Below are 23,484 nucleotides of genomic sequence, written 5' to 3'. Positions count from 1 at the left end.
TATTGCAAATGTGCATTTTGCCTGTGTGTCCAGATTTTAGGGACACCATGTACATTGGGCAGCTCTGTGGATGGTAAGCAGTCAGTTTTGAATATTCTGATATGCTTACCATGCACACACCATGATGCTCAACATAGTCCTACTCATACAAACGTTTGAACACCCCTGGTCATTCCATGTTGACAAAGAACATAGTTAATTATGACGTGTTTCTAATCGTTTTAGTGCACTGTTTATATTTATTAAATAGAGAATGAAACCAGATGGTGTTACATGTACCAAGAGCTTTTAAAAGTTACATTTTGTGTTTTTAATGCATCACTAAGTTGTTAAATACTTCACGTTAACAATAACTGTGCATTTATATGTTCAGAAGCTTGTTCCTTTCATTTCTGTATGATGACTTCTCCTGCAAAAGTTTAGACACCCCTGGTAAAATTCCATGTTGTTATTTTCCAGGTGAAAAGCACATTCTCTACAGAGAACAAAACTTCATTATGACATTTTTCTAATCATTGTAGTGCACAACTTTTATTTATTAAAACGAGAATAACACAAGATGTTACATGTACCAAGAGCTTTTAAAAGTTACATTTTGTGCTTTTAGTTTGTCACTAAGTTGTTAAATTATTCATATTAATGACTTACAGTTGTGACAGTATACTATCTAAGCAATTGAGGGTTAAGGGCCTTGCTCAAGGGCCCAACAGTGACAACCAGGCAGTGGTGGGGATTGAACCATTGAACCAGCAACCTTCTGATCACTGGAACAGTACCTTAACCACTAGGCTACAGCTGCCCTCGGTATGTGCAGATCTGGGAAAATCAACAGAACTGGGGGTGTCCAAACTTTTTGCATAAGGCTGTAATTGCTACTTAAAGGCTTTGAGTCATTATGTGTGGTACTTAAGCACACAAAATGACTAGGAAACACCGTCCTAATACTAATAATAGTACAGTACTAATATTAATAATAAAGTGACCTTGCAACACAATGGTCATGCTTTGTTTATTGCTATGATTATTGCGTATTACAAAGGGACCAGTCTCAAAGCATTGAATTACAGTACTTTAAAGCATTAAGGGCGACACAGAATCACTGAAATACACCACAGATCGTTTATTTTAAGCTAAAAATGCAGTTAATACTAAACACGGTATAAAATCAATCTGCATGTGAGTGTTTTATGGATCTTTCAGAATCAGCAGTAAAACGACTGCGCAGCGTTTGCGCAGGACACATGACGCGTGCGCCATTTGTTCTGAACATTTCCTGGTACTAATGATTTATACCGTGACAGAACCCGTTCTACAGTCGGGTTATTTGACGGATTCGTGCGGGTTTCACCCGGATCGCTCGGTTTCTGAGACGCCGTGCTGTCACACTTGTATAATCTCGTTTTATTCGATTTTGTGAGGCGTTTGGGGTAAAAGTTGGTGCGGGCTGCGTGACCACGTGACCGCTGCTGGCTGACTCGCCTCACTCACATGACTGGAACATTCCCGGTGTTGACGGCAAACTGAGGGCATGAAAGAGCTGCTCGGGTTTATCTGTTCTGCTTTTATTCTTTCCTAACCTCCAGCAGGGCATCGAGAGTGAACATTAGAAGAGCCTAAATTCGGCGTGATTTGTATTTGAGTGGAGCTGCGCGTTGTTTTGGCCTGAGTGCGTAACCGCAGGACGAGGCGTTTCTGAGATCTGCTGCTGCTGCTGCTGTCGTTGTTTACAGATCCTGAATCTGACCAGCAAAATGACCCACAAACTTCAGCCTGGCATCACCACTGCCTGCTTTCTTCTGATTGGTAAGTCTATATGAGACTCAGCTTTACCTAGGGCTAAAGAAATCCTACACAATGCTCATAAATAATCAGGAAAGGTCAGAATTATGCATGGATTATATTCACAAAATATGATCTCATCTTAATCCATGTAATAATACACAGATTCTTAAAGAATCACACTAATAAAGTCTTTTTCACGTCTTGTGGGCGCACTCATAAGTGCTTCCCAGTCCAGACTGGAGAATAATCATTAACCTCAGGGTTTAAGGTGCACTGGTCCTTATTTAATTGTTCCTGCTTTTGCAAATACAACAAGGCTGGTCTGTTCATATTTTTTCTTCTAGTCATCTATAAGACTTGATTCGAAGAGCCCTGAACTCCAGCTGTACTGCTCACAAACAAAAACAGGGCAGACTCTCGGCTAAATGACTTGCGTAATAATACAAGTACAGAGGTGTACATTTAAGTCAAGTCAAAATTCAAATTTATTTATATAGCGCTTTTTACATTAGACGTTGTCTCAAAGCAACTTTACAAAATCCAGAACTGACAGACACAAAAACCCCTGTTGAGCAAGCCGAGGGCGACTGTGGCAAGGAAAAACTCCCTTAAAATTACAGGAAGAAACCTTGAGAGGAACCAGACTCAGCAGGGCCCATCCTTCTTGGGTGGCCTGGAGGATACTTTAAATGAATAAGAATAAGAATCATTTACATTTTCGACATTTAGCAGTACTGTGACGATACACAAACTAAGCAATTGAGGTCTAAGAGCCTTGCTCAAGGGCCCAACAGTGACATCTTGGCAGTAGTGGGGCTTGAACCAGCAACCTTTTGATTTGAGTCCAGTACCTTAACTGCTAGGCTACAACTGCCCCATTTTGTCACTGAAACTTGTAGTTTGGTTTCTCCTATAAGACAGTACAGTGTTGAACCTTCATCTCATTTAAATAATTTGTTGAATACCACAATTGTCTAGAAAAGTCCCTTATGAGTAGGTGTCCTGCAAAGATCACACCAGGAGCACCGTTTGCAACCCTGAAATGGGTTAAAAAATACAAAGAACGCAATGGAAATAACAACAGATCTGCTAAAATCTTTCTAATCTATGTCATGTTCATGTAGTCACTGTTAAAAAACAAATAAATGTCAAACAAGACCGAGAGAACTTGGAACAAAACTGGGTTCAGAAAAGACCTGAGAGAGAATCAACTCTCTACTGCACTATTTCTGCACTAAAGAAATGTCAGAGTAGCAGTTAATCACTTCAAACTTAGTATTACTCAGTAGATTTAACAAAAGACCAAACTCAGCGTGGTTTAAATGACAGAAAATGAATGTTTTGTCATGTCATGCTTGATCTGATTAGGGCCGTTCAAACAGGAAGTCCTGAAATGATCCTGACGAGTTTGTCTGTAATTATGACTTGGTTGAAGTTCAGGCCTGAAATTCTGGTAATTAAGGGTTCCGAAATATTTTCCTGCCGCTGTAGCCGTGCTTTTTCATGCTTTTAAAACGTCATTCTGTTTGAATTGAATCTTAATGGCTTGTGTAAATAGTTGTTTTCATGCACACACACGACGTCTATAATTTAATCATGCTTAGAATAACTAGTTGTCCAAGCGGAGTTGCTGGCTTCATTGTCCAGACTTGGGTCACTTGATGGCTGGAGCTCTTTGTGCAGGAACAGTAGCTTGTCTGTGTCTGGCTGTGTCTCAAATCGCTCTCCTTCTCCCTAGTGCACTACCACAGGCTGTAATATCACAGATGTTACAGTGTCCAAAGTTCACTATATGTTTATGACTGAGATGTTTGAAACCAGGGCTGATTGTCTGTATGGGTGAAAGTCTGTTACCAGAGACCGAGTGTCACCAACTTTAGAAGTTCTAACTGAAGTTACAGTAGACCCTTGACTTACGAATTTAATTGGTTCCAAACGGCTGTTCTTAAGTCAAAATGTTTGTTAGTTAAACCTACTGTATTTTTCCCATAAGAAATAATGTAAATACAATTAATCTGTGCCAGACCTCCCAAACCCCCCCTTACCCCTTACCTAACCTTTCTAATGTCTTTAAGTGTCTTTTTTCGTTGTAAATACAAGTATATTTTCTTTTAAATCTTAATAATAGAATAGACATTCCTGTAATAAACAATAATACTTTACTGAGCCGATTTCCCTCTTCTCTCTCACTCACTGTCCCCTCTGTCTGATACACAGTGACAGCTACTGGCAGGAGTGATTATACAACATTAAATGTAAAAGATTTGTTCATTTTCTCACCACTGCGCTTCCTCTGCACCTTCTTTGGGAACATTTTAATATTGAATTTTACAAAATATAAAGAAAACATCAGAAAAACACTGTCCGCTGTGCGAATGATCACTCACTGTATATATATATATATATATATATATATATATATATATATATATATATATATATATATATATATATATATATATATATATATATATATATATATATATATATATATATATATATATATATATATATATATATATATATATATATATATATATATAGAGAGAGAGAGAGAGAGAGAGAGAGAGAGAGAGAGAGAGAGAGAGAGAGAGAGAGAGAGAGAGAGAGAGAGAGAGAGAGAGAGAGAGAGAGAGAGAGAGAGAGAGAGAGAGAGAGAGAGAGAGAGAGAGAGAGAGAGAGAGAGAGAGAGAGAGAGAGAGAGAGAGACGGTCGGAGTCAACTCAGAATGTTCGTATGGTAAACCATTCGTAACTCAAGGGTCTACTGTATTTGAGTTATTTAAGTTATTTGAATGAGCTTCATTAGATTTAATTTTATCATTTTTTTTGCTTGATAAAATGAGGATGAGGAAATGCCCCCCTAATTCTTTCTAAATTGCCATTATTCCTTAAATAAATCTAATTAAAAGATATATAAAAAACTCAGCCAGTTGATTAGAGAACATCCAGCACATTACGTGCATGTTTTAGAGTTTTTTTTTAACCAGTGTTGAATTATTAAATATGTGTAGGTTAATAGAGATTCAAGGAAATGACTTTGTGTTATTCGTCAGTGAAGCTTTTAAAATATCGATGTAGATTTGCCTACAAAGCAGGTCAGTATTTGAAAAGTACAGATGTTTGTAGACATTAAATGTAGAGATAGTTCCTGCATAGTGAATTTATTTAGAAATATTGCCTTTTATTCCCATCAACCGGTTTATCTTGGTCAGGTTTGTGGTTATAACACTGGGCGTGAGGCAGAAGTACCCTGTCCCAATCCACTTCAATCCACAATAAAAATAATAACTGTTCATCCCAGAATTAATACACGTTCCAGTGGAACCGCAGCAGTATGCTAGCCCACGACTGCTAAGCTCTGGGTTCAAATCTCAAAGTTGCCATTGGATGGCTGGGCGGACATGTACAAAGAAAGAAATGATTGGCTATGTCTAAGGGGGGGGGCTTTGAGATTTGAACCTGGATCTTAGCAGTGGTGGGCTAGCATAATAGACTGCTGTGCCACTCGAACGCTTATTAATTCTGGGATGAACAGTTATTATTTTAATTGTCTCTACCAAGTCATAGCCTAGTGGTTAAGGTACTGGACTAGTAATCGACAGATTGCTGGTTCAAGCCCCACCACTGCCAGGTTGCCCCTGTTGGGCCCTAAAGCAAGGCCCTTAACCCTTAATTGCTTAGACAGTATATACTGTCACAGTACTGTAAGTCACTTTGGATAAAAATGCTGAAAATGTAAGTCATGAAGTCCAAGGATCCGTCTGTGGATCCCCATGATCAAATTGCACAACATCTGAGCAAATCAAATTGCAACATGTCTAAACCTCAACCAGCTGACTCATCTTAGGAATGATTAAAGAAAAAAATGGTCTCAACAAGAGAGCTGAATACTTAAATAAATTAGAGACTTTAGTTTTTGATTTTCAATTCATTATTGGAGAAACTCGAACATGTTTTCACCATAATTATGGTTGAAGGAGTGCAGATGGATGGGTGCAACGGTACAATCATACTAGCCCAGTTCCTCAGAGATCCGCGGTTCATATCTCAGGAGGGCTATCGGCTGGTCAGGTGTCGGCACAGACATGTTTGGCTGTGATGTCGGAGGTGGGTGTGTTGGGTGGCGGAACAGCCTAGATAATGAGAGGTGCGCTTGTCTGTGTGCTCTCTGTGCTGATCACAAGCCTGGATAAAAATGACTATTGTGTAAAAAAGGGCATTCAGCATAAAAACTCGCTCGTCTGCCTTCACACGCATATGAACTTGAGTGACGTCCCATTCTTAATCCATAGTGTTTAATATGATGTCGGCCCACCCTTTGCAGCTATAACAGATTAAACTCTTCTGGGAAGGCTTTCCACAAGGTTTAGGAGTGTGTTTATGGGAATTTTTGACTATTCTTCCAGAAGTGCATCAGACACTGATGTTGGACAAGAAGGCCTGGCTCGCAGTCTCTGCTCTAATTCATCCCGAAGGTGTTCTATCAGGTTGAGGTCAGGACTCGGTCAGGTGCAGACCGGTCAAGTTCTTCCACACCGAACTGGCTCATCCACGTCTTTATGGACCTTGCTTTGTGCAGTGGTGTGCAGTCATGTTGGAACAGGAAGGGGCCATCCCCAAACTGTTCCCACAAAGTTGGGAGCATGAAATTGTCTAAAATCTCTTGGTATGCTGAAGCATTAAGAGTTCCTTTCACTGGAACTAAGGGGCCGAGCCCGACTCCTGAAATCCCCCCTCCAACTTTATACTTGGCACAATGCAGTCAGACAAGTACTGAATTCAATGATTTGGATGGGTGAGTGAATACTTTTGACAGTATAGCGTATGTGGACCAGAGTGATCCACTGTGGAGACTCATGAAAATCAGACACCCTGTATTTGGATCAGAGCTTTTTTGTATAAATATAAATGCAGCTTTTTATGTAAATTGCTTTTTTATTGTGAGTTTTCTCATTTTCTCACCTTTGTTATACAATTCCAAATCATTAAAGACTGTTCTGAGGAGCACAGTAAGAACTGGAAACACTGGTGTTTTTGTATGGTCACAGTGCAGTGATAAAGAGCCTGGGCTATGTCCCAGAAGTGGTACACATTGTACCCAGTATTGACCTGCTATTCTTACATACTGTTATGTTCAGCCTCAGCCCTTATTTACATTATTCAAACCGTGTTTTGGTTAATAAAAAGCTCTTAGCTCCCTCTGCTGGTCACGACTTCACACAGTTCAGATTCAGACTGAGGTAATGTGGTGAATCTGGACATGATAGCTGGTTTACTGTAATACAAATCATTGTGCATAACTATTACGTTGTATTTGTCTATTTTACACTTTTTAAATAAAGTCTACAAACCCCATTTCAGGAAAAAACAAGAACCTGACAAATGTACAAAGAAAAGATAAGAAAATTGTAAACAATATTAGCTATGAGATGCAATTACTATTATACATCAGACTGGTAATAACAACTATACAATAAAAACTATATATATTCTATATGTAAATATATACATACACTATATTGCCAAAAGTATTCACTCACCCATCCACATCATTGATTTCAGGTGTTCCGATCACTTCCATGGCCGCAGGTGTATAAAACCAAGCACCTAGGCGTGCAGACTGCTTCTACAAACATTTGTGAAAGAATGGGTCGCTCTCAGGAGCTCAGTGAATTCCAGCGTGGTACCATGATAGGATGCCACCTGTGCAACAAGTCCAGTCGTGAAACTTCCTCGCTACTAAATATTCCACAGTCGACTGTCAGTTCTATTATAATGAAGTTATAAAGTGGAAGCGATTGGGAACGAGTTCCAGTGAAAGGAACTCTTAATGCTTCAGACAATTTCATTCTTTGTGGGAACAGTTTGGGGATGGCCCCTTCCTGTTCCAGCATGACTGCACACCAGTGCACAAAGCAAGGTCCATAAAGACGTGGATGAGCCAGTTCGGTGTGGAAGAACTTGACTGGCCTGACCTCAACCCGATAGAACACCTTTGGGATGAATTAGAGCGGAGACTGTGAAGACTTTTTTCGGAGACTTTTGAAGAGAAATGTCATTTAGTTTAAAACGATTGCCAGTAATTGAGGTCTTTTACCATCTACTACACAAAATATTGTGAAAACAGTCAGGTAATCCAGAGAAATCTCAGTCCCTGTAGTACAAGAGAAACTACAGTTTAATGTGTGTGACTCTGAGGTCTCAGATATCAAACCGACATGCTGCCATGGTAAATATAGCCACATGGACTCTGGAGCACTTTTGGAAAGCAGCTGTTACTCAGCACAGTCTGTTACTGCCTCAAGAAATGCAACCTGAAACCCTGATACACAAGGAGAACGCTGTACAGCAATTGTGTGCAGGAACGCAGTAGAGCTTTCTGGGTTTTCCTGAGCTCATATCAGATGGACTGAAAGACTGCTGTGGTCAGAAGACTTATGTGGTTGCATCGGTGTGCACATCATGAGTGACTCGCATGTGTGTGAAGGGATTTTTGACACATCGAGGCAACTGGGAAGTCATTTACATTACATTTACATGTTCAGCATTTAGCAGATTCCTTTATCCAAAGCAATTACAATTGAGACTGTATACATTGCAAGCAATTGAGGGTTAAGGGCCTTGCTCAAGGGCCCCACAGTGGTAATCTTCCAGTTACTTGTCCTGTACTTTAATTGCTGAGCTAACACTACCCAGTCCATGATTGTTTCAGCAATACAGTGTCATGCATTATTCTGCACCTGCCACAATAGTGTGGCTTTGTAGACACAGAGCGAGTGTGCTTAACTGGCCTGCCTGCAGTCCACAATGTGCAGCTGAACAACCTTGAGCCTGTCTAGAACCTAGAAAACCTTTTTTATTTTATAATACGGTTTTGTTCAGCTCTAATGTATGCATCATTAAAAAGGTTTTTATTTATTGATTTTTGCAGTGTGTTCGAGCACTAATACTTGTGGAGGGTGACATAAAATCTGAATTCAAGACTAGACACAACTGATGTGTGCTTGCCTGTGTCTCTACATTTAAAGAGGATGTTGTGTTAGTGGCAGGAGTTGACAGAGGGCGCCAGACTACATGAGTATTAGATATAGCCAATTAAAAACACATTATAAAGAATCTTATTTTTCTTGTAATATTAGAAAGTTTTGAACCTTATTCAATCAGAAAATATCTTAATATAATATCCTGTCTTATTAGTTTATTTATTTATTAGGATTTTAACGTCATGTTTTACATTTTGGTTACATGGTTACATTTGGTTATATCAAACACAGTCTTGGATAATCTTGTGTCTTCAATTCGTTTCACTTACACTTGTGTAGGAAACCCACACAGACAGAAGGAGAACATGCAAACATCACACAGAAAGTACCTGAACCGCCCCACCAAGGGATCGAACCTGTGAGGCGACAGTGCTACCCACCGAGCCACTGTGCAGCCCCTGTCTTATTAGAAAACCTGCATCGTTCATGCAACTTTCAGGTCACAGAGGGTTTTTAAAGGGTTAAAACTCTGTGTTCCCACTTTTACAAGCCACCTACCACGTTATCTTGAAAAATCCTTGAAGAACCTGAATCATATGAATACAGTCAGTGATAACGAACCTACTTGTAGCTACATAATCTGTGTCAGCTGAAGTAACTGCAGTCAGGTGATTGTAAAGGTATGGAATAAATTTTATGGTGCTGCTTTCTGTTGCAGGTTTGCTGACCGTGGCTCATGCTGTAACACTTGAGGTGAAGAATGGGAATAATACCTGCATTAAAGCTGAGCTCTCCGCCAACTTCACCATCAAGTACAACACCAGCACCAACGGAACTGTGAGCACTCTGTTAATACCTACAGTATAATTATCGTGCTGGTACCACCTTAAATTTATAGTCAAATTTATAAACATTTGTAACATGTTTATGTAACATACGTCATGTATAATGAAAGGCGAAACAGTCATGGATGCACCCCCCCGAGACATAGTCAGTCATGTCTGTGTAGACGCATGCTGAGATATGAACCCTGATCTTAGTAATATGTGGCTAGCGTGATCAACCGCTGCACCACCTGAGCGCCATAAATGTTATTACTTTTGTAAAGAGCACGTTGCTATAAAAGTCATGTGATGTCCGTGTGTTATAAAGCTGATCTGAATGCACTTGAAAATGTCATTTCATGCACTAAATTTTGCTGAATGTCATAATGCCGTAGACTTTACTGACTTTTAGTGGCTAGCGAGAGCCGAGCATTCAGTCACATCTCAGACGCTCTCTGAAATATTGGGAATCCATGACGGGAGGGTAAACTAGGCTAGTCCACTTCCACTTAAAAACAGGATTAGAACTCCCACTGTGCTAGGTCTGTCGGGTGACTACATACAGACATGATTGGCTTTGTCTGTGGGTGGTGGCCACGGCACAGAAAGAATTGGTGTCCTGTCCCGGGTGTGTTATTGTATTGTGAGCAGTGATTCTGGGGAAGCTGGACCTAAACCAAGACCCTGATCAGGATAATGCAGTGGATAGATGGATGGAGGGATTGGATTGATTGAATTGATTGGACAGACCATAATTTGTTGACGTTACTATGTTTTTGATGAATGCAGGCCACAGTGCAGGTGACGCTCCCGGACTCAGCAGTAGTGGGCAATGAGAGTTCTTGTGTTGGATCTGGAGACTCCCAAAAGCTGCAGGCATCGTTCGGAGCCGGGCACTCTCTGAGTCTGGTGTTCGCCAAGGATGGAAAATTGTACCGTGTGTCCAACCTGAGTCTGAGCTACAACCTGAGTGATAACAACACCTTCCCAAATGCTTCTGGTTCAGGTACAAAACAAACATGAGAGCATCTTCATGCTTATGATTTAGACAGTAGCTATAAGAATAAATACACATATTGATCAAGTAAGTGTAGAGCTGGTCATTGAACCCACCTGGAAAAGGACACAAGTGATTTTTACTGTCACCTACAGTGGGGAGGATGGTTAGAGAGGCAAACTTTTTCTTCAGACATTACAGCTACAGTTGGAGGTTTACAGAACATGACTGCATTAACCGTACACCTCGGTGTTAACTAATTATTAGGAAGAGAAATAAGCCAGATAATAAAAACATTTTCTTTGATCAAACATTCCCCACCCCTGGTGTTTGCTGAATGTTACTGAATCATTAACTTTAACCAGGTTCCATATTCAGATAAGGAAATAATAATAGGTCTGGCATAAAAAATGCTTTACTAAAGGCCATGGTGACCCAGCTGGGAACCAGACTGTCTTGTGATTGGATCATCTAGCAGGACATTACAATACTTTTGGCCATATAGCGGATGTCAGTGGAACATCCCTAACTGTGATAGATAGATAGATAGATAGATAGATAGATAGATAGATAGATAGATAGATAGATTAGATAGACAGACAGACAGACAGACAGACAGACAGACAGACAGACAGAAAGAAAAACAGACTGATAGACAGATAGATAGATAGCTGGACAGACAGACAGACAGATAGATAGCTGGACAGACAGACAGATAGATAGACAGGCAGATATATAGCTAGACAGACAGACAGACAGACAGACAGACAGACAGACAGACAGACAGATAGATAGATAGATAGATAGATAGATAGATAGATAGCTGGACAGACAGACAGGCAGATATATAGCTGGACAGACAGACAGATAGATAGACAGACAGACAGGCATATGTACAACAGATAGATGGACGGACGGACAGACAGACAGATAGATAGATAAACAGACTGATAGATGGACAGAATTAATTACTCAATAAATTGCTTTTAAGCAAATAAGAAAGCTGTGGGAAGGGGAACCAAATACTGGCGGATCTGTCAATGATAAATGTATTGAAGACGTTATAACTTCCAGGTGAGTTCTGTAGCTGGGAATGGAAGAAAATTTTAAACGTGCAGACAGGACGAACAAACCCAGTACTGTGGTAAAGTGGGCTGACATGGTATAAAATCTAGTGAGGACCGACTGGACGATTCACAGAGCCGCCCTGAATCAGCACATTTCTGTACGGTCTTATTATTGTCTCAAACATCTCATGTGAACAACTCTTATCTACAGGCGTCGTTACACAGAACACGAACACCTCTGGGATCTTGGCACAGCTCAACACCACCTACAGGTGTAACAGCAACTCCCCGTTTTCACTGGGAGGCTCGGGTGTCACCGTCATCCTCTCCAAAGTCCACATGGAGGCCTACATGACCAGCGCTAACATGAGCACTAATGGTATGGAGTTCAGATGATGCACAATAACAGTTCATTCTTTCACCATTTCGCTTTACTGTACTTATATTTTCATGCTGTGTTTTGTTTCTGCTTTGCCACAGAGAGCATTTGTTCAGCCGATCTGCCCGTCACCACCACTGTTGCCACCACCACCGTTGCCCCCACCACGCTGCCCCCATCTCCCACTCCCCCAAGCAAGCCAGACACTGGCACCTACAATATCACCACTGGTAACGCCACCTGTCTGCTGGCCAAAATGGGGCTGCAGCTTAACGTAACGTACGACTCTAAGTCTCAGAACAAGGTAAGAAACACAAAATGCGATCGCCTCCTTGTGGAGGCTTTATGTTACATCTTGAAACCCACAGTGGGGCCAGATTGTGCAGAGCAGAGGGAGTAAGATGCATTGTTTGTGCATCGCTTGAAAAGAAAGTTGAAAAACCCTGATCTAGGGAGGGTGGAACGGCTTCATTTGTCATACACACACACACACACACACACATACTCATGTACAGCACATTGAAATGCATAATTCACATGTCCCTGGGGTCAGAGTGCAGGGTCGGCCATTGTAAGGAGATTCTAGAGCCGAGAGGGTTGAGGGCCTCGCTCAAGGGCCGCATAGTGGCTGCATAGCAGAGACTGGGATTCAAACCCACAGCATTCTAGTTGGTAATCCACAGCTTTACCCGCTAGGCACATTTGACCACTCAGAAAGGATAAAGTGACCTCAGTCTTAATACACCTGTATTATCCTCAACCCTCAGTGACCACCTAGTGCATCACTTTATAAATGAATTTAAATACCAGTGGACCTATAAAAGACAAATCACAACCATTCCTGCCATGAACATGGCCCAAGGGCAGACATGGGGTTTAAAACTAAACACTGAACTAAATACCAGTGATGTACTGATATATAAGTATCAGCATTTCTGTTCCAGCTGACCAGCAAACTCCTTGGTATCAATATTTTTTTATTACATTTTAGAGGGTGGCACGGTGGCTAAGTGGGTAGCACTGTCGCCTCACAGCAAGAAGGTCCTCGAATCGATCCCCAGATGGGGCGGTCCGGGTCCTTTCTGTGTGGAGTTTGCATGTTCTCCCCGTGTCCGTGTGGGTTTTTTCCGGGAGCTCCGATTTCCTCCCACAGTCCAAAGACGTGCAAGTGAGGTGAATTGGAGATACAAAATTGTCCATGACTGTGTTTGATGTAACCTTGTGAACTGATGAATCTTGTGTAATGAGTAACTACCGTTCCTGTCATGAATGTAACCAAAGTGTAAAACATGACGTTAAAATCCTAATAAACAAACCAACAATTACATTTTAGTATTTAGAAGCCTTGTTCAGGTAATTCTTGCCCTGTGACCAGTGTTTCACACTGAAACCAGACCTGCCATGACCAGAATAAACTGGATAGTAAAAATGAATGTAAAAATGAAGCCAAGCTCATGCTTTTTTTGGTCGTATTTGTAGCTTCTGTTTCTTTCCTGTTAATATCCTGTCTTTTCGACTCATACTGAACTAAACTCGTTACCGTTCAGACTGTGCAGGGCATCGTGAACATGCAGCCCAATAAGACGTCCTATTCTGGTTCGTGTGAGAACGATACAGCTATCCTGCTGCTGAAGGAGGAGCTCACCAACCTCAGCTTCACATTCAAACTGGTGAGAGCTTTACTAAACAATCTACCACCTACACCACAAATCCATTTTCAGCTCGTAATGAGGTCTAATATACGTCTTCTTCATACCTGCAGAATGCCACCACCAAGAAGTATCACCTCAGTGCTGTCAACGTGTCTGCCAGGTGGCCCGACATGAAGGGTAGGAATTAAATCCCAGTGTTTACTGGTCGTGTTTAATTAATCTCATTTTACTCGACCTATGTTTACAGGAGTGTATTGTGTAGATCAGCGGTCCACAACCTTTTTTTACATCATGGACCGGCTTCATATAAGATATAATTTCACGGACCAGCAAGGGCGGTAGGATTTAACTAGGGCTGTCAAACGATGAAATTTTTTAACCGCGATTAATCTCAGAATTTCATATAGTTAATCGCGATTAATCGCATTTTGTTTTTTTTTAAAGGAGGTGGTTTTATTGTTATGGCTGATCGGTGTACATACACTAACATACACAAAAACTCATTCACAATCAACACAGTCTTGTTCCCTGGGTTCTGACAACTCATACTAGCGACTATATTACTTGCATCTTTGCACAATATTGGATTGTTTTTGCACCTTATTCTACCTGCTGCTATATAAACCCTACGCTGCTAACTGGATATCAGAATAAGTTTTTATTAGGGCTGTCGAAGTTAACGCGATAATAATAACACGTTCCAGTGTTGCCAGATTGGGCGGTTATCCGCCAAATTGGGCGTATTTTGTTGGAAAACAATTTAATAGCATTTAAATAACACTTCTGTTTAAAAGAAAATATTCAGTTTTAAGAAGCACCAGCATTGTAGAAGGATATTAAAAGTAAAGTCAATTTTCAATGCTGATTTGGCTTAATAGTGTTGGTCAGTCTGTATCATATTCTTGAAATGATAAAGTATTGCAAAGGAATATCTTTGAAATTCTTCCTCATAATGTTAAGGTTGCTATATTTTGGTTTTTCACTTGTCAGGGAAAATTAAGAGAGAAAAAAGCTTATTATTATCATGCGTGTGATATATATCATTTACGTGATCTGCGTATCACGTTACCACTGTACGTCACTGAGCTGATATGTGTATCAGTTAACGGCACTTTTTTAAAATCGCGTTAAATTGAGATTGCGTTAACGCGTTATTATCGCGTTAACTTCGACAGCCCTAGATTTAACATAAAATTATTTGACGTGACTGAAATAGGTTACGTGTGAAACGCGTCAAGAGGAACAGGCGGATGCTATTAAAAGAAAATCCGTTTTTTTTAAATAAAGCATCTTTCAGAGTGTAATTGTCAATTTACACTCAGTGTTGGGGACCTGAATAAACGGGTGGAAAAATACATGTGGGAATGTTTGATGATGCAATTAAATGCTAAGCAGGCTCCGTCGACCTTTATATTGACTCGAGATAGCAGGAGAAAAAGATCGAACTAAGGGTTATTACAAAGGCGTGGATGGCAGAAGCTTCGGTTTCATGCCTTTTTATGGCATATTGGTGCACACAAAGTGATGTTACATTAGGGGCATCTGCTGGCAGGGTTTGGGCTTGTCCCATTACAGGAAGGGTTCACTGGTACTTAATAGATCTATCATGATAGGACTGGTTTCTTCAGGATGATATCAGCCCATTTACAGGATGGTTTGATGAGAATGAATATAATATGGGTGCCGTAGTCTGTTACACTAGCCCACCATCGCTGGAATTGGCTTTGTTTTTATTGGTGCTGGACTGGTTCCCTGTCCAGGGTATTCCTGCCTTGTGCCTACTGTTTCCCGGGGTAACCGGACCCGCTGCGAACCTGATCAGGATAAAGCGGTTGATGGCAGACAGGAATACTTTAGACTAGGGATGTAACGATACACTCTACCCACGATGCGATACGATTCCCAATACGATTTTTTCCTGAATTTCTTTTTTTTTTTAAACAAAATGAAATTGAAGACAAATTATGACAAAGTTTCCTTTTATTATTTCTTTGGAAAAAAAAAATACTGTATTTGTGCTTATCTTTTATTTATCTGAATAATGAATGCCCTTTTATTTCTGAGGTAGGTACAAACTATGCAAAATAATGCTTATTGTGTAAAAAAAAAACTGAAATGAAATTTTAAAACAAATCCAACATTATATAAATAAATGAATAATACAAATAAAGAAAGTATCCTCACATAAATAAATTTGGCTGGAAAATCCCCTACCTGGCAACTTTGTGAAGTGCCGTGAACCAGGCGAGGTGAATAGCGCCAGTGCCCTCTGCTGTTTAAAGTAAATATCGACTCATCCTAAATGAATAACCGATTACATGTGCACCGTTTTTAACTGTCTTGTGGTGCATCGTTACATCCCTACTTTAGACAGGGCGCTAATTCATTGCAGGGCTTCGCCAATTGTAGCCGGTCACGGCTGTGTAGACGCCCAGCCGGCCGATAGTGAACTGAATTTCAGTGACTGCCCCTAAATTAAAAGAAACTTGTTTTTCTTTTTTCCTCTCAGCACAGAAAACTGACGTTCATGTTCTGCTGTGTTTTTGTTCCCCGCAGCACCATTCAGTACCAGTAACAGCTCTCTGATGGAGATGCCAGGCACGCTGGGCCACTCGTACATGTGCAGTCCTGAGCAGACTGTGTCAGTGGTGGACACCTTCTCCCTCAACACCTTCCAGGTTCAGGTGCAGCCCTTCGGAGTTCAAAACAACAAGTTCGGATCAGGTATGAAGCAGCTCATTAAGAAGAATAGAAGAATTTGTTTGTTGTATAAATAAACACGTGTGCAGTACAATTAAATTCTTTTTCCACATATCCCAGCTTGTTTGGAAGCTGGGGTCAGAGCGCAGCGTCAGTCATTGTACAGCGCCCCTGGAGCAGACAGGGTTGAGGGCCTTGCTCAAGGGCCCAACAGTGGCTGTATGGCAGAGGCTAGATTTGGACCAACAATCTTTCGATTGATAGCCCAAAGCTCTACCCACTAGGCTACCACTGCCCCAGTGAGGGTCAATTCAAAGCCTCATATTTATTGAAAGCGATGTCAGTGGTTTTTAGACACCGACACTTGTGCAGCTTTCATTGTTTTTTTACCACTTACAGAGCCAAATTGTGTACATGTTGTTCCGGGCACCTTTCTTGAAGCAGAAGCAACCTTTAGACCAGCGGTTCTCAACCTTTTTTTTTCCTCATAGACCCCTTTGTGTTCAAAAAATTATGATATTGTTCATATGCTTTCAGCAGGAATGACAAAAGGTGCTAAAGCAGAATCCTTCGTAGTCGCCGTCCGCTCACCTTTTGTGGGGGGGCAAAGCCTGGTCTGGCCTCCCCGGTTGAGACCCACTGCCTTAGACCATCTTCCCCAACAGAAACAGCCAGTTGTGTTTGTCTAGGTGCCTGGCTGGTGGACAATACAGCTGCTCATTAGACTGGTTGCTTCTGTATATTTGCCTGTATATGCTTAGAACTGACACTAAGGGGTGGCACTCTGGCTCGGTGGGTAGCACTGTCGCTTCACAGCAAGAAGGTCCTGGGTTTGATTCCTAGGTGGAGCGGTCCGGGTCCTTTCTGTGCAGAGTTTCCCACAGTCCAAAACAGTAACTACCGTTCCTGTCATGAATGTAGCCAAAGTGTAAAACTAATAAATAAATTAATACATGCTTAGAACTGGCACTAACAGAGCACAGACACCGCCTCCACTCCTTGTCAGACATTTAGCCAATCGTGTCCGTGCAGACACCCGACCAGCCGGTGGCACAACTGAGATTCGAACCCTGAATCCCCAGATCTCAGCATAGTAATGATGTAATAATGGTAAAGCAACATGTGGGACAGTACCGGTCTGTGATCGTTACTGTATGATGATATCCAGACCGCCTCGTCTGATTCCTCTGCTCACGTTTATCGTTCATCTCTTCCCAGCTGAGGAGTGTCCAATGCAGAAGGACAACATGCTGGTGCCCATCATCGTGGGAGCCTGTCTGGCCGGCCTGGTCCTCATCGTCCTGGTGGCCTACCTGATCGGCAGGAAGAGGAGTCGCGCAGGCTATCAGACCATCTGAGACAATATCGACTGACTGGGACCGCGCTGACACGAAAAGACCGGAGTGTGTGTGTGTGTGTGTGTGTGTGTGTTTGTGTTTGAACCTTTTTCTCCATTCGCTTTCCTCCTATATGAGGAAAAATACAGGGGTCAAGTGAACTGCTCACAGGCTGACCGACTGGGTCCCTGAAACATGCATGTGTAGGAGTCGGTCGAAATGATCGGACTCCTAAACAGTGGGCCAGTAACTTATCAGTTAAAGAATATTAGGAAGCTTCACTATAATACGTGTCGTTTTGTCTCACTTTTATTTAGGCAAATTTCACATCCTGCATTAAAATGGCTGGTAGTTCAAATTCTATTTAGGAAAAAAATTTAAAGATTTACTGATTGTTAGATTCACTGTAGCAATGAAAACAATTTAGGGAATATTTGTTGGAACATGGGTGGGGTAAAAAAAACCTGTAATGCCTTCATGCTTTCGCAGTTTGTTTGTTTGTTTTAACCCTGTCAGAATTTGGGTGAGGCGTTAATTCTGATATTAGGGCTTGTCCTTTTCTGCTTTTGGTTATCTAATGGCTGGTTTACTGCAGTTACATACAGATCATCACTCAAATTCTACCAGTGTGTCAGAATTATCCCTAAAGAAGTGTCTCAGATCTCAGAGCACGTCCATGTTGAAGCAAAAGCTTAGCAAATCTCAACCACGAGCAATAGAGTCCCCCACATTTGGCTGTTTTTCAGGACATCAGTTAGCCTTCATGTGCTCCATATAGTTCACTTATATAGTCAACTTATTAATAATGTTGGGATCTTAGCAACTTTAATTCCATTGAGTTTGGTGGCATAGTGACTTTAGCCGACTTTACCCGGCTAAATCGATTAAATTAGTGACTCGTGTTGGTCACTCGCTTAATGTGGAAGCAACTGGCCATAAGTATCCAACAAATGACCATAGATTAGCTTGTAAAGTTGATTTTTGATATTGTGAGGCAGTTTTTCTATACTAACGTCTCATTCTGAATTGTGGCTGGGTTCGATCCCCAGGTAGAGCGGTCCGGGTCCTTTCTGTGTGGAGTTTGTGTGGGTTTCCTCCAGGAGCTCCGGTTACCTCCCACAGTCCAAAGACCTGCAAGTGAGGTGAATTGGAGACACTAAATTGTGCACGACTCTGTTCTTGATGTGATGAATCTTGTGTAATGAGTAACTATCGTTCCTGTCATGAATGTAACCAAAAGTGTAAAACATGACGTTAAAATCCTAATAAACAAACAAAATTCATTTGAGTTTAGGTGCACTGAGACCACCTTGACATCCAGCAGTAAACAAAATGAGAGCAAACGTACCATTGACGCCTGAGAAACAAATGCTGTGTGATCACTAGCAGGTCATCATTGACATGTTAAGTATCTGGTGGTACTGATCACATCTTAAATTTTGACAGGTTGCGATGCAATGGGATTCTAGGCTTAAAATCGAAATTCCTGGCCGCTCAGATGGCACAGCGGTAAAATACACACTGAACATCAGAGCTGGGATCTCGAATACATCGTATCGAGTCTCGAGTCCGCCTGACGTCTAAGGATGAGCAACCACATGAACACCGATTGGCCTGTTGTTCAGATAGGGGTGGGATATTAAGCCGGATAGGTCTCTCTCTCATAACTAATGCAATTATGACCTCTGCTGGCTGATTGAGGGCACCTGCACAGAGACGGGAAAAGAGTGCCGTCAGGGTGTGTCTCTCCATACACAGTGCTGATCCGCATTGCACTCGTTGAAGTGTAGGTGACAAAATGCATACGGCTGCTGCCCACATGTCGGAGGGGTGTGGGTTAGCTTCGTTCTCCTTAATCAGAGCGGGGATCGGCATCGGTGGAGAGGAAGCATGATGCAATCGGGCAATTGGACGCACTAAAAGGGGAGACGAAAGGGAGAAAATGCATAAAACAAAATATTAAAAACAAATGGAAATTCCTCCCCGCTTAATCGCTGTGATCCGTTTGCTATTTAGTAATCCGTTATTATTCATATAAACCCACTGGTTTGCACCAACATCCTCAGTAGGAGGGGCTGGACGTTATGATGATATAGCCACGTCACTACAATTCATCACAAACATTTTAAATAGCTTCGATATGAGAGATCAGATCTCTCATAAAGTTGAAACGTTTTCCATCCTCCTTACTCAAAATGTACATAATTGCTCAGGGCAGGAGTTAATAGGGTTAATACTGAGCACAGGATGGTTATCTGGGATCTGATTAGATTTTGACAGAAAGCTTCACGTCTGACGTCTTCATAACTGACTTGTGACAAAGTCATTATGAGCTGCTGTCAGAGTTACATCAGGATGTTCCTCGTTCCTTCTTTTGAATGAATTGTTTGTGTAAATAATAATTCTAACGTGATGTATAAAATGACCAGCTATGTATCTTGTGGCAACAGTAAACAGCCTTACAGGATTAAGTGCTTCAATTAAACTGACCATAAATCATTTAATAATTTAATTGAACCCAGAAGAAGCATTAAGGAGAATGGAGTACAAGGTTTAGGAGAACACAAACTGGAGGAGTAACAGCATCAAATGAAAGCTTACAAGCTCAGATTCAATATTAATGCGTTTGGTAGAAATGTTCTAGAATCACAGCCACGTCAGTTCAAGCTGAAGGACGGATTTAACAGCTGCTTTTTCACCTAGCGTTAGCATTATATACGAACGACTGAATAGATATATGACAGTTATAGAAAATAATACTCGACGTTTCCGTTTTCTGTTCATTTCACACACTAAGCTTTTAAATCAACCCGCGAAAAGTCAGTCTGGTTTTGGTTCCACACAGCAAAAATGATTCAGCTGGAGTTCATGCACACACTCTAACACAAATATAATCCTGCCTGTCACCGGTCTGAAACAGGTTTAACTGACTTTACCCGGCTAAATCGATTAAATTAGTGACTCGTGGTGGTATTTTCTATAATAACGTCTCACTATGAAGAAATAAAAGTGTGATCATGATGCTAATTGTGGCTGAGATCATTCCCCCAGAAATACCACAAATAAACATTCTCATCTAGATTTAAAAGACTTAAATGACCTAAATCAGTTCGGTGAGCACAGTGCTCATGACTTGTGTAGTTTTATTATTGTTAAATTTGTAGATAAACGAGACTAAAATGAATTTGCTTAATTGCTTAATGATGTTCTAACATTAGAATGGAGGACAGATTTGATCCTTGTTTCTCCCTGCTTTGTTTTTACTCTTTTCTTTTGGCAATTCAAGTAAAAAAGGGAAGAACTCACGAGGCTCCGAGTCTCTATTCTATGTATTTTGTATAGAAACGTGTGACTTGTTCATGTTATAACTAACACACAGCTGTAACTGGATTCTTATTAACATGACATTGCGTAACGTGGGTGCCTCAGCTCTCTGTGTACAGCAGGGGTGTAACGATGTGCATATTCATATTTTTATGGTTTGCAAAAGGGATATGTGCATTTTATTTACAGCATTAGGCAGACACTTTTATCCAACACAATTTATTATCATGACTGGTTACAGTTTGAGCATTTGAGGGTTAAGGGCCTTGCTCAGGGGTCCAACAGTGGCCACTCGGCGGTCCACTACATCGACCACTGCCCTATATATGATATGATATAACCCAGAACCCCAAAGGCTTTATAGAAACATGTAAAATTGGTTCTTTCTGTAATTACTAGTCCTTGTACAAATCCTGCTGGACTCTCTGAATGTTTAAGCAGTGTCCCAGTACTCACACTGTCTCATTCTTGACAAGAGATTCAGGAGCTTGAATATGTGTGTGTTTACAGCTCTGCACGACCAGCAAAGCTGGGTTGGCTTCCTGGCTGTGCTAGCTGGAATATAACATTTAACATTGGTGATTTACTAACTTAATTAAAGTGCCTGGTGCTACATTCACCTGGTCAGATCGAGCAATGCCCACACGGGTCAAGAAGCTGTGCTTTTTAAGTTGTGGGTTTAGTTTCAGTAGCTAATTGGAAAGGCGTTCTGATATAAACTTCATATATATTGAGGATGCAGAAGTTTTAAAAGGATGTGATTGTGTGTGTGCATTGTTACACCCGTGTGCAGTACATTAAGAGCTCTGCATCCTTTAATCAGTACACATTTTAGATAAAACTGTAAATGACAATAAAAAGGAACATTATTAATTTGAATGCACGTAATAATCTGAATGCACGTGTTTGCTTTGTCATGACATTTGTTCCGTTTTGATTAGGGTAATCTTTCTGTTTTTAAATGTTTCAAGGTTTCTTTACATTGTTGCTCTATCTCTTCTCTGGGCTTCTGGTTGAAGGTTTCCTTCTATATAATTGCAGTGAGCTTTTATTTTTGTAGAGAATGTTTTTTATGCATTTTGGTGGGGTCAATAAATGAGGTGAACAATTACTTACCTGTCCTCTTGTTGTATTATTACACCTTGGAGCCTTGAATGTTGTATTTATTGTGGAATGGTAGCATCTGTGAGCAACAACACCTCAGCCAAAAAGCAACATCACAAGTGCTCACAGTGATGGCTAAAACATGTCATTGGAACACTGACTATCTCTTATCCAATTCCTCGGCTGCTCCCGTTTGGGGTCGCCGGCTGATCATGATCCGCATTATTGATTTGGCACAGTTTGTACGCCGGATGCCCTTCCTGACACGACCCTCCCTATTTATCCGGGCTTGGGACCGGCACTACAATGCACTGGTTTATGCATCCTAGCGGCTCAGTACCTACAGGACAATTCAGTGTCTCCAATTAGCCTGGCTGCATGTTTTTGGACTGGGAGGAAACCCACGCAGACAAGGGGAGAACCCGGACCACCCCAACTGGGGATCGAACCCAGGACCTTCTTGCTGTGAGGTGACGGTGCTACCCACTTAGCCATCGTGCTGCCCAATTGGACCACTGACTGTCAAGCTCTAAACTGCCCATAAATGTAGCATCAGTTATTCGAAAGCATCATGGGTTGGATTTCTAAAGTCTAGTCCAAATAAACACAAGTAAATTAATCTTAGTTGTTTTTGTATCCACATCATAATGGATACAAGGTTTTCATTTAGAATCCCAGTGGTTAATTCTAGAAAATGTCTAAACAATAAAACGTCACTGATCTGTCTTGTGTGTGTATATATTAACATACATTAAATGGCTAAAAGTATTGGAAGACCTACACATTATACCTACAGGAGCTTTAAAGACACCCCACTCTAAATCCATAGGCATTAATATGGAGTTGGTCACCCCCTTTGCAGCTATAACAGCGTCCACTCTTCTGGTAAGGCTTTAACAAGATTTTAGTGTCTGTGAAAATCTTTGCCCATTCATCTAGAAAAACCTGTTAGACAAAAGAGCCTGGCTTGCAATCTCTGTTCGAGTTCAGGGGTTCCTACGCTGGAACAGAAAAGTACCTTCCCCATACTGTTTCTGCAAAGTTGGAAGTGTATAATTGTCCAAAATGTCTTGGTACGCTGAGGCATTAAGGTTTCCATTCACTGGATCTATGGGGCCTGTGCCAACTTCTGAAACAACAACCTTACAGAATTATCCCTCCTCAACCAAACTTTATAGTTGGCACAATGCAAGTAGCTCACAATACCTCAAACAGACAACGTCCTCGTAGCATCTGCTGAACCCAAACTCATCTATCAGACTGCTTTGTTTTATCATCATGTTTAACTGGTGTGAAACAAAATAAACTCTGGAGCAGTGAAAATTCATGGTAA

The 23,484-nt window shown here is 41.1% G+C and overlaps 1 protein-coding gene across 1 annotated transcript; it reads left to right on the top strand.

Moving 5' to 3' along the window:
• The first annotated feature begins 1,441 nt into the window (after positions 1-1,441).
• lamp1a (lysosomal associated membrane protein 1a) lies at positions 1,442-22,158 on the top strand. Its single transcript, XM_063009410.1, has 9 exons — positions 1,442-1,803; positions 9,486-9,604; positions 10,381-10,597; positions 11,867-12,034; positions 12,136-12,338; positions 13,582-13,704; positions 13,797-13,863; positions 16,243-16,410; positions 17,605-22,158. Exons 1-9 carry the CDS (start codon positions 1,752-1,754, stop codon positions 17,742-17,744), a joined length of 1,257 nt encoding a protein of 418 aa, XP_062865480.1. The 5' UTR covers positions 1,442-1,751; the 3' UTR covers positions 17,745-22,158.
• The last annotated feature ends 1,326 nt before the right edge of the window (positions 22,159-23,484 follow it).

This window comes from Trichomycterus rosablanca, chromosome 15, assembly GCF_030014385.1.
Source record: "Trichomycterus rosablanca isolate fTriRos1 chromosome 15, fTriRos1.hap1, whole genome shotgun sequence".
NCBI classification, from domain to species: domain Eukaryota; kingdom Metazoa; phylum Chordata; class Actinopteri; order Siluriformes; family Trichomycteridae; genus Trichomycterus; species Trichomycterus rosablanca.
Note: the sequence above shows the minus strand (reverse complement) of the source record. Positions and strands in the feature narration are given on the sequence as shown.

Excerpts from the sequence above, each read along its gene's own strand:
- lamp1a (XM_063009410.1), top strand. The coding sequence starts at position 1,752 with ATGACCCACAAACTTCAGCCTGGCATCACCACTGCCTGCTTTCTTCTG. Across the intron at positions 1,804-9,485 it reads TGCCTGCTTTCTTCTGATTG|GTTTGCTGACCGTGGCTCAT; the intron begins GTAAGTCTATAT and ends TTTCTGTTGCAG. Across the intron at positions 12,339-13,581 it reads ACTCTAAGTCTCAGAACAAG|ACTGTGCAGGGCATCGTGAA; the intron begins GTAAGAAACACA and ends GTTACCGTTCAG.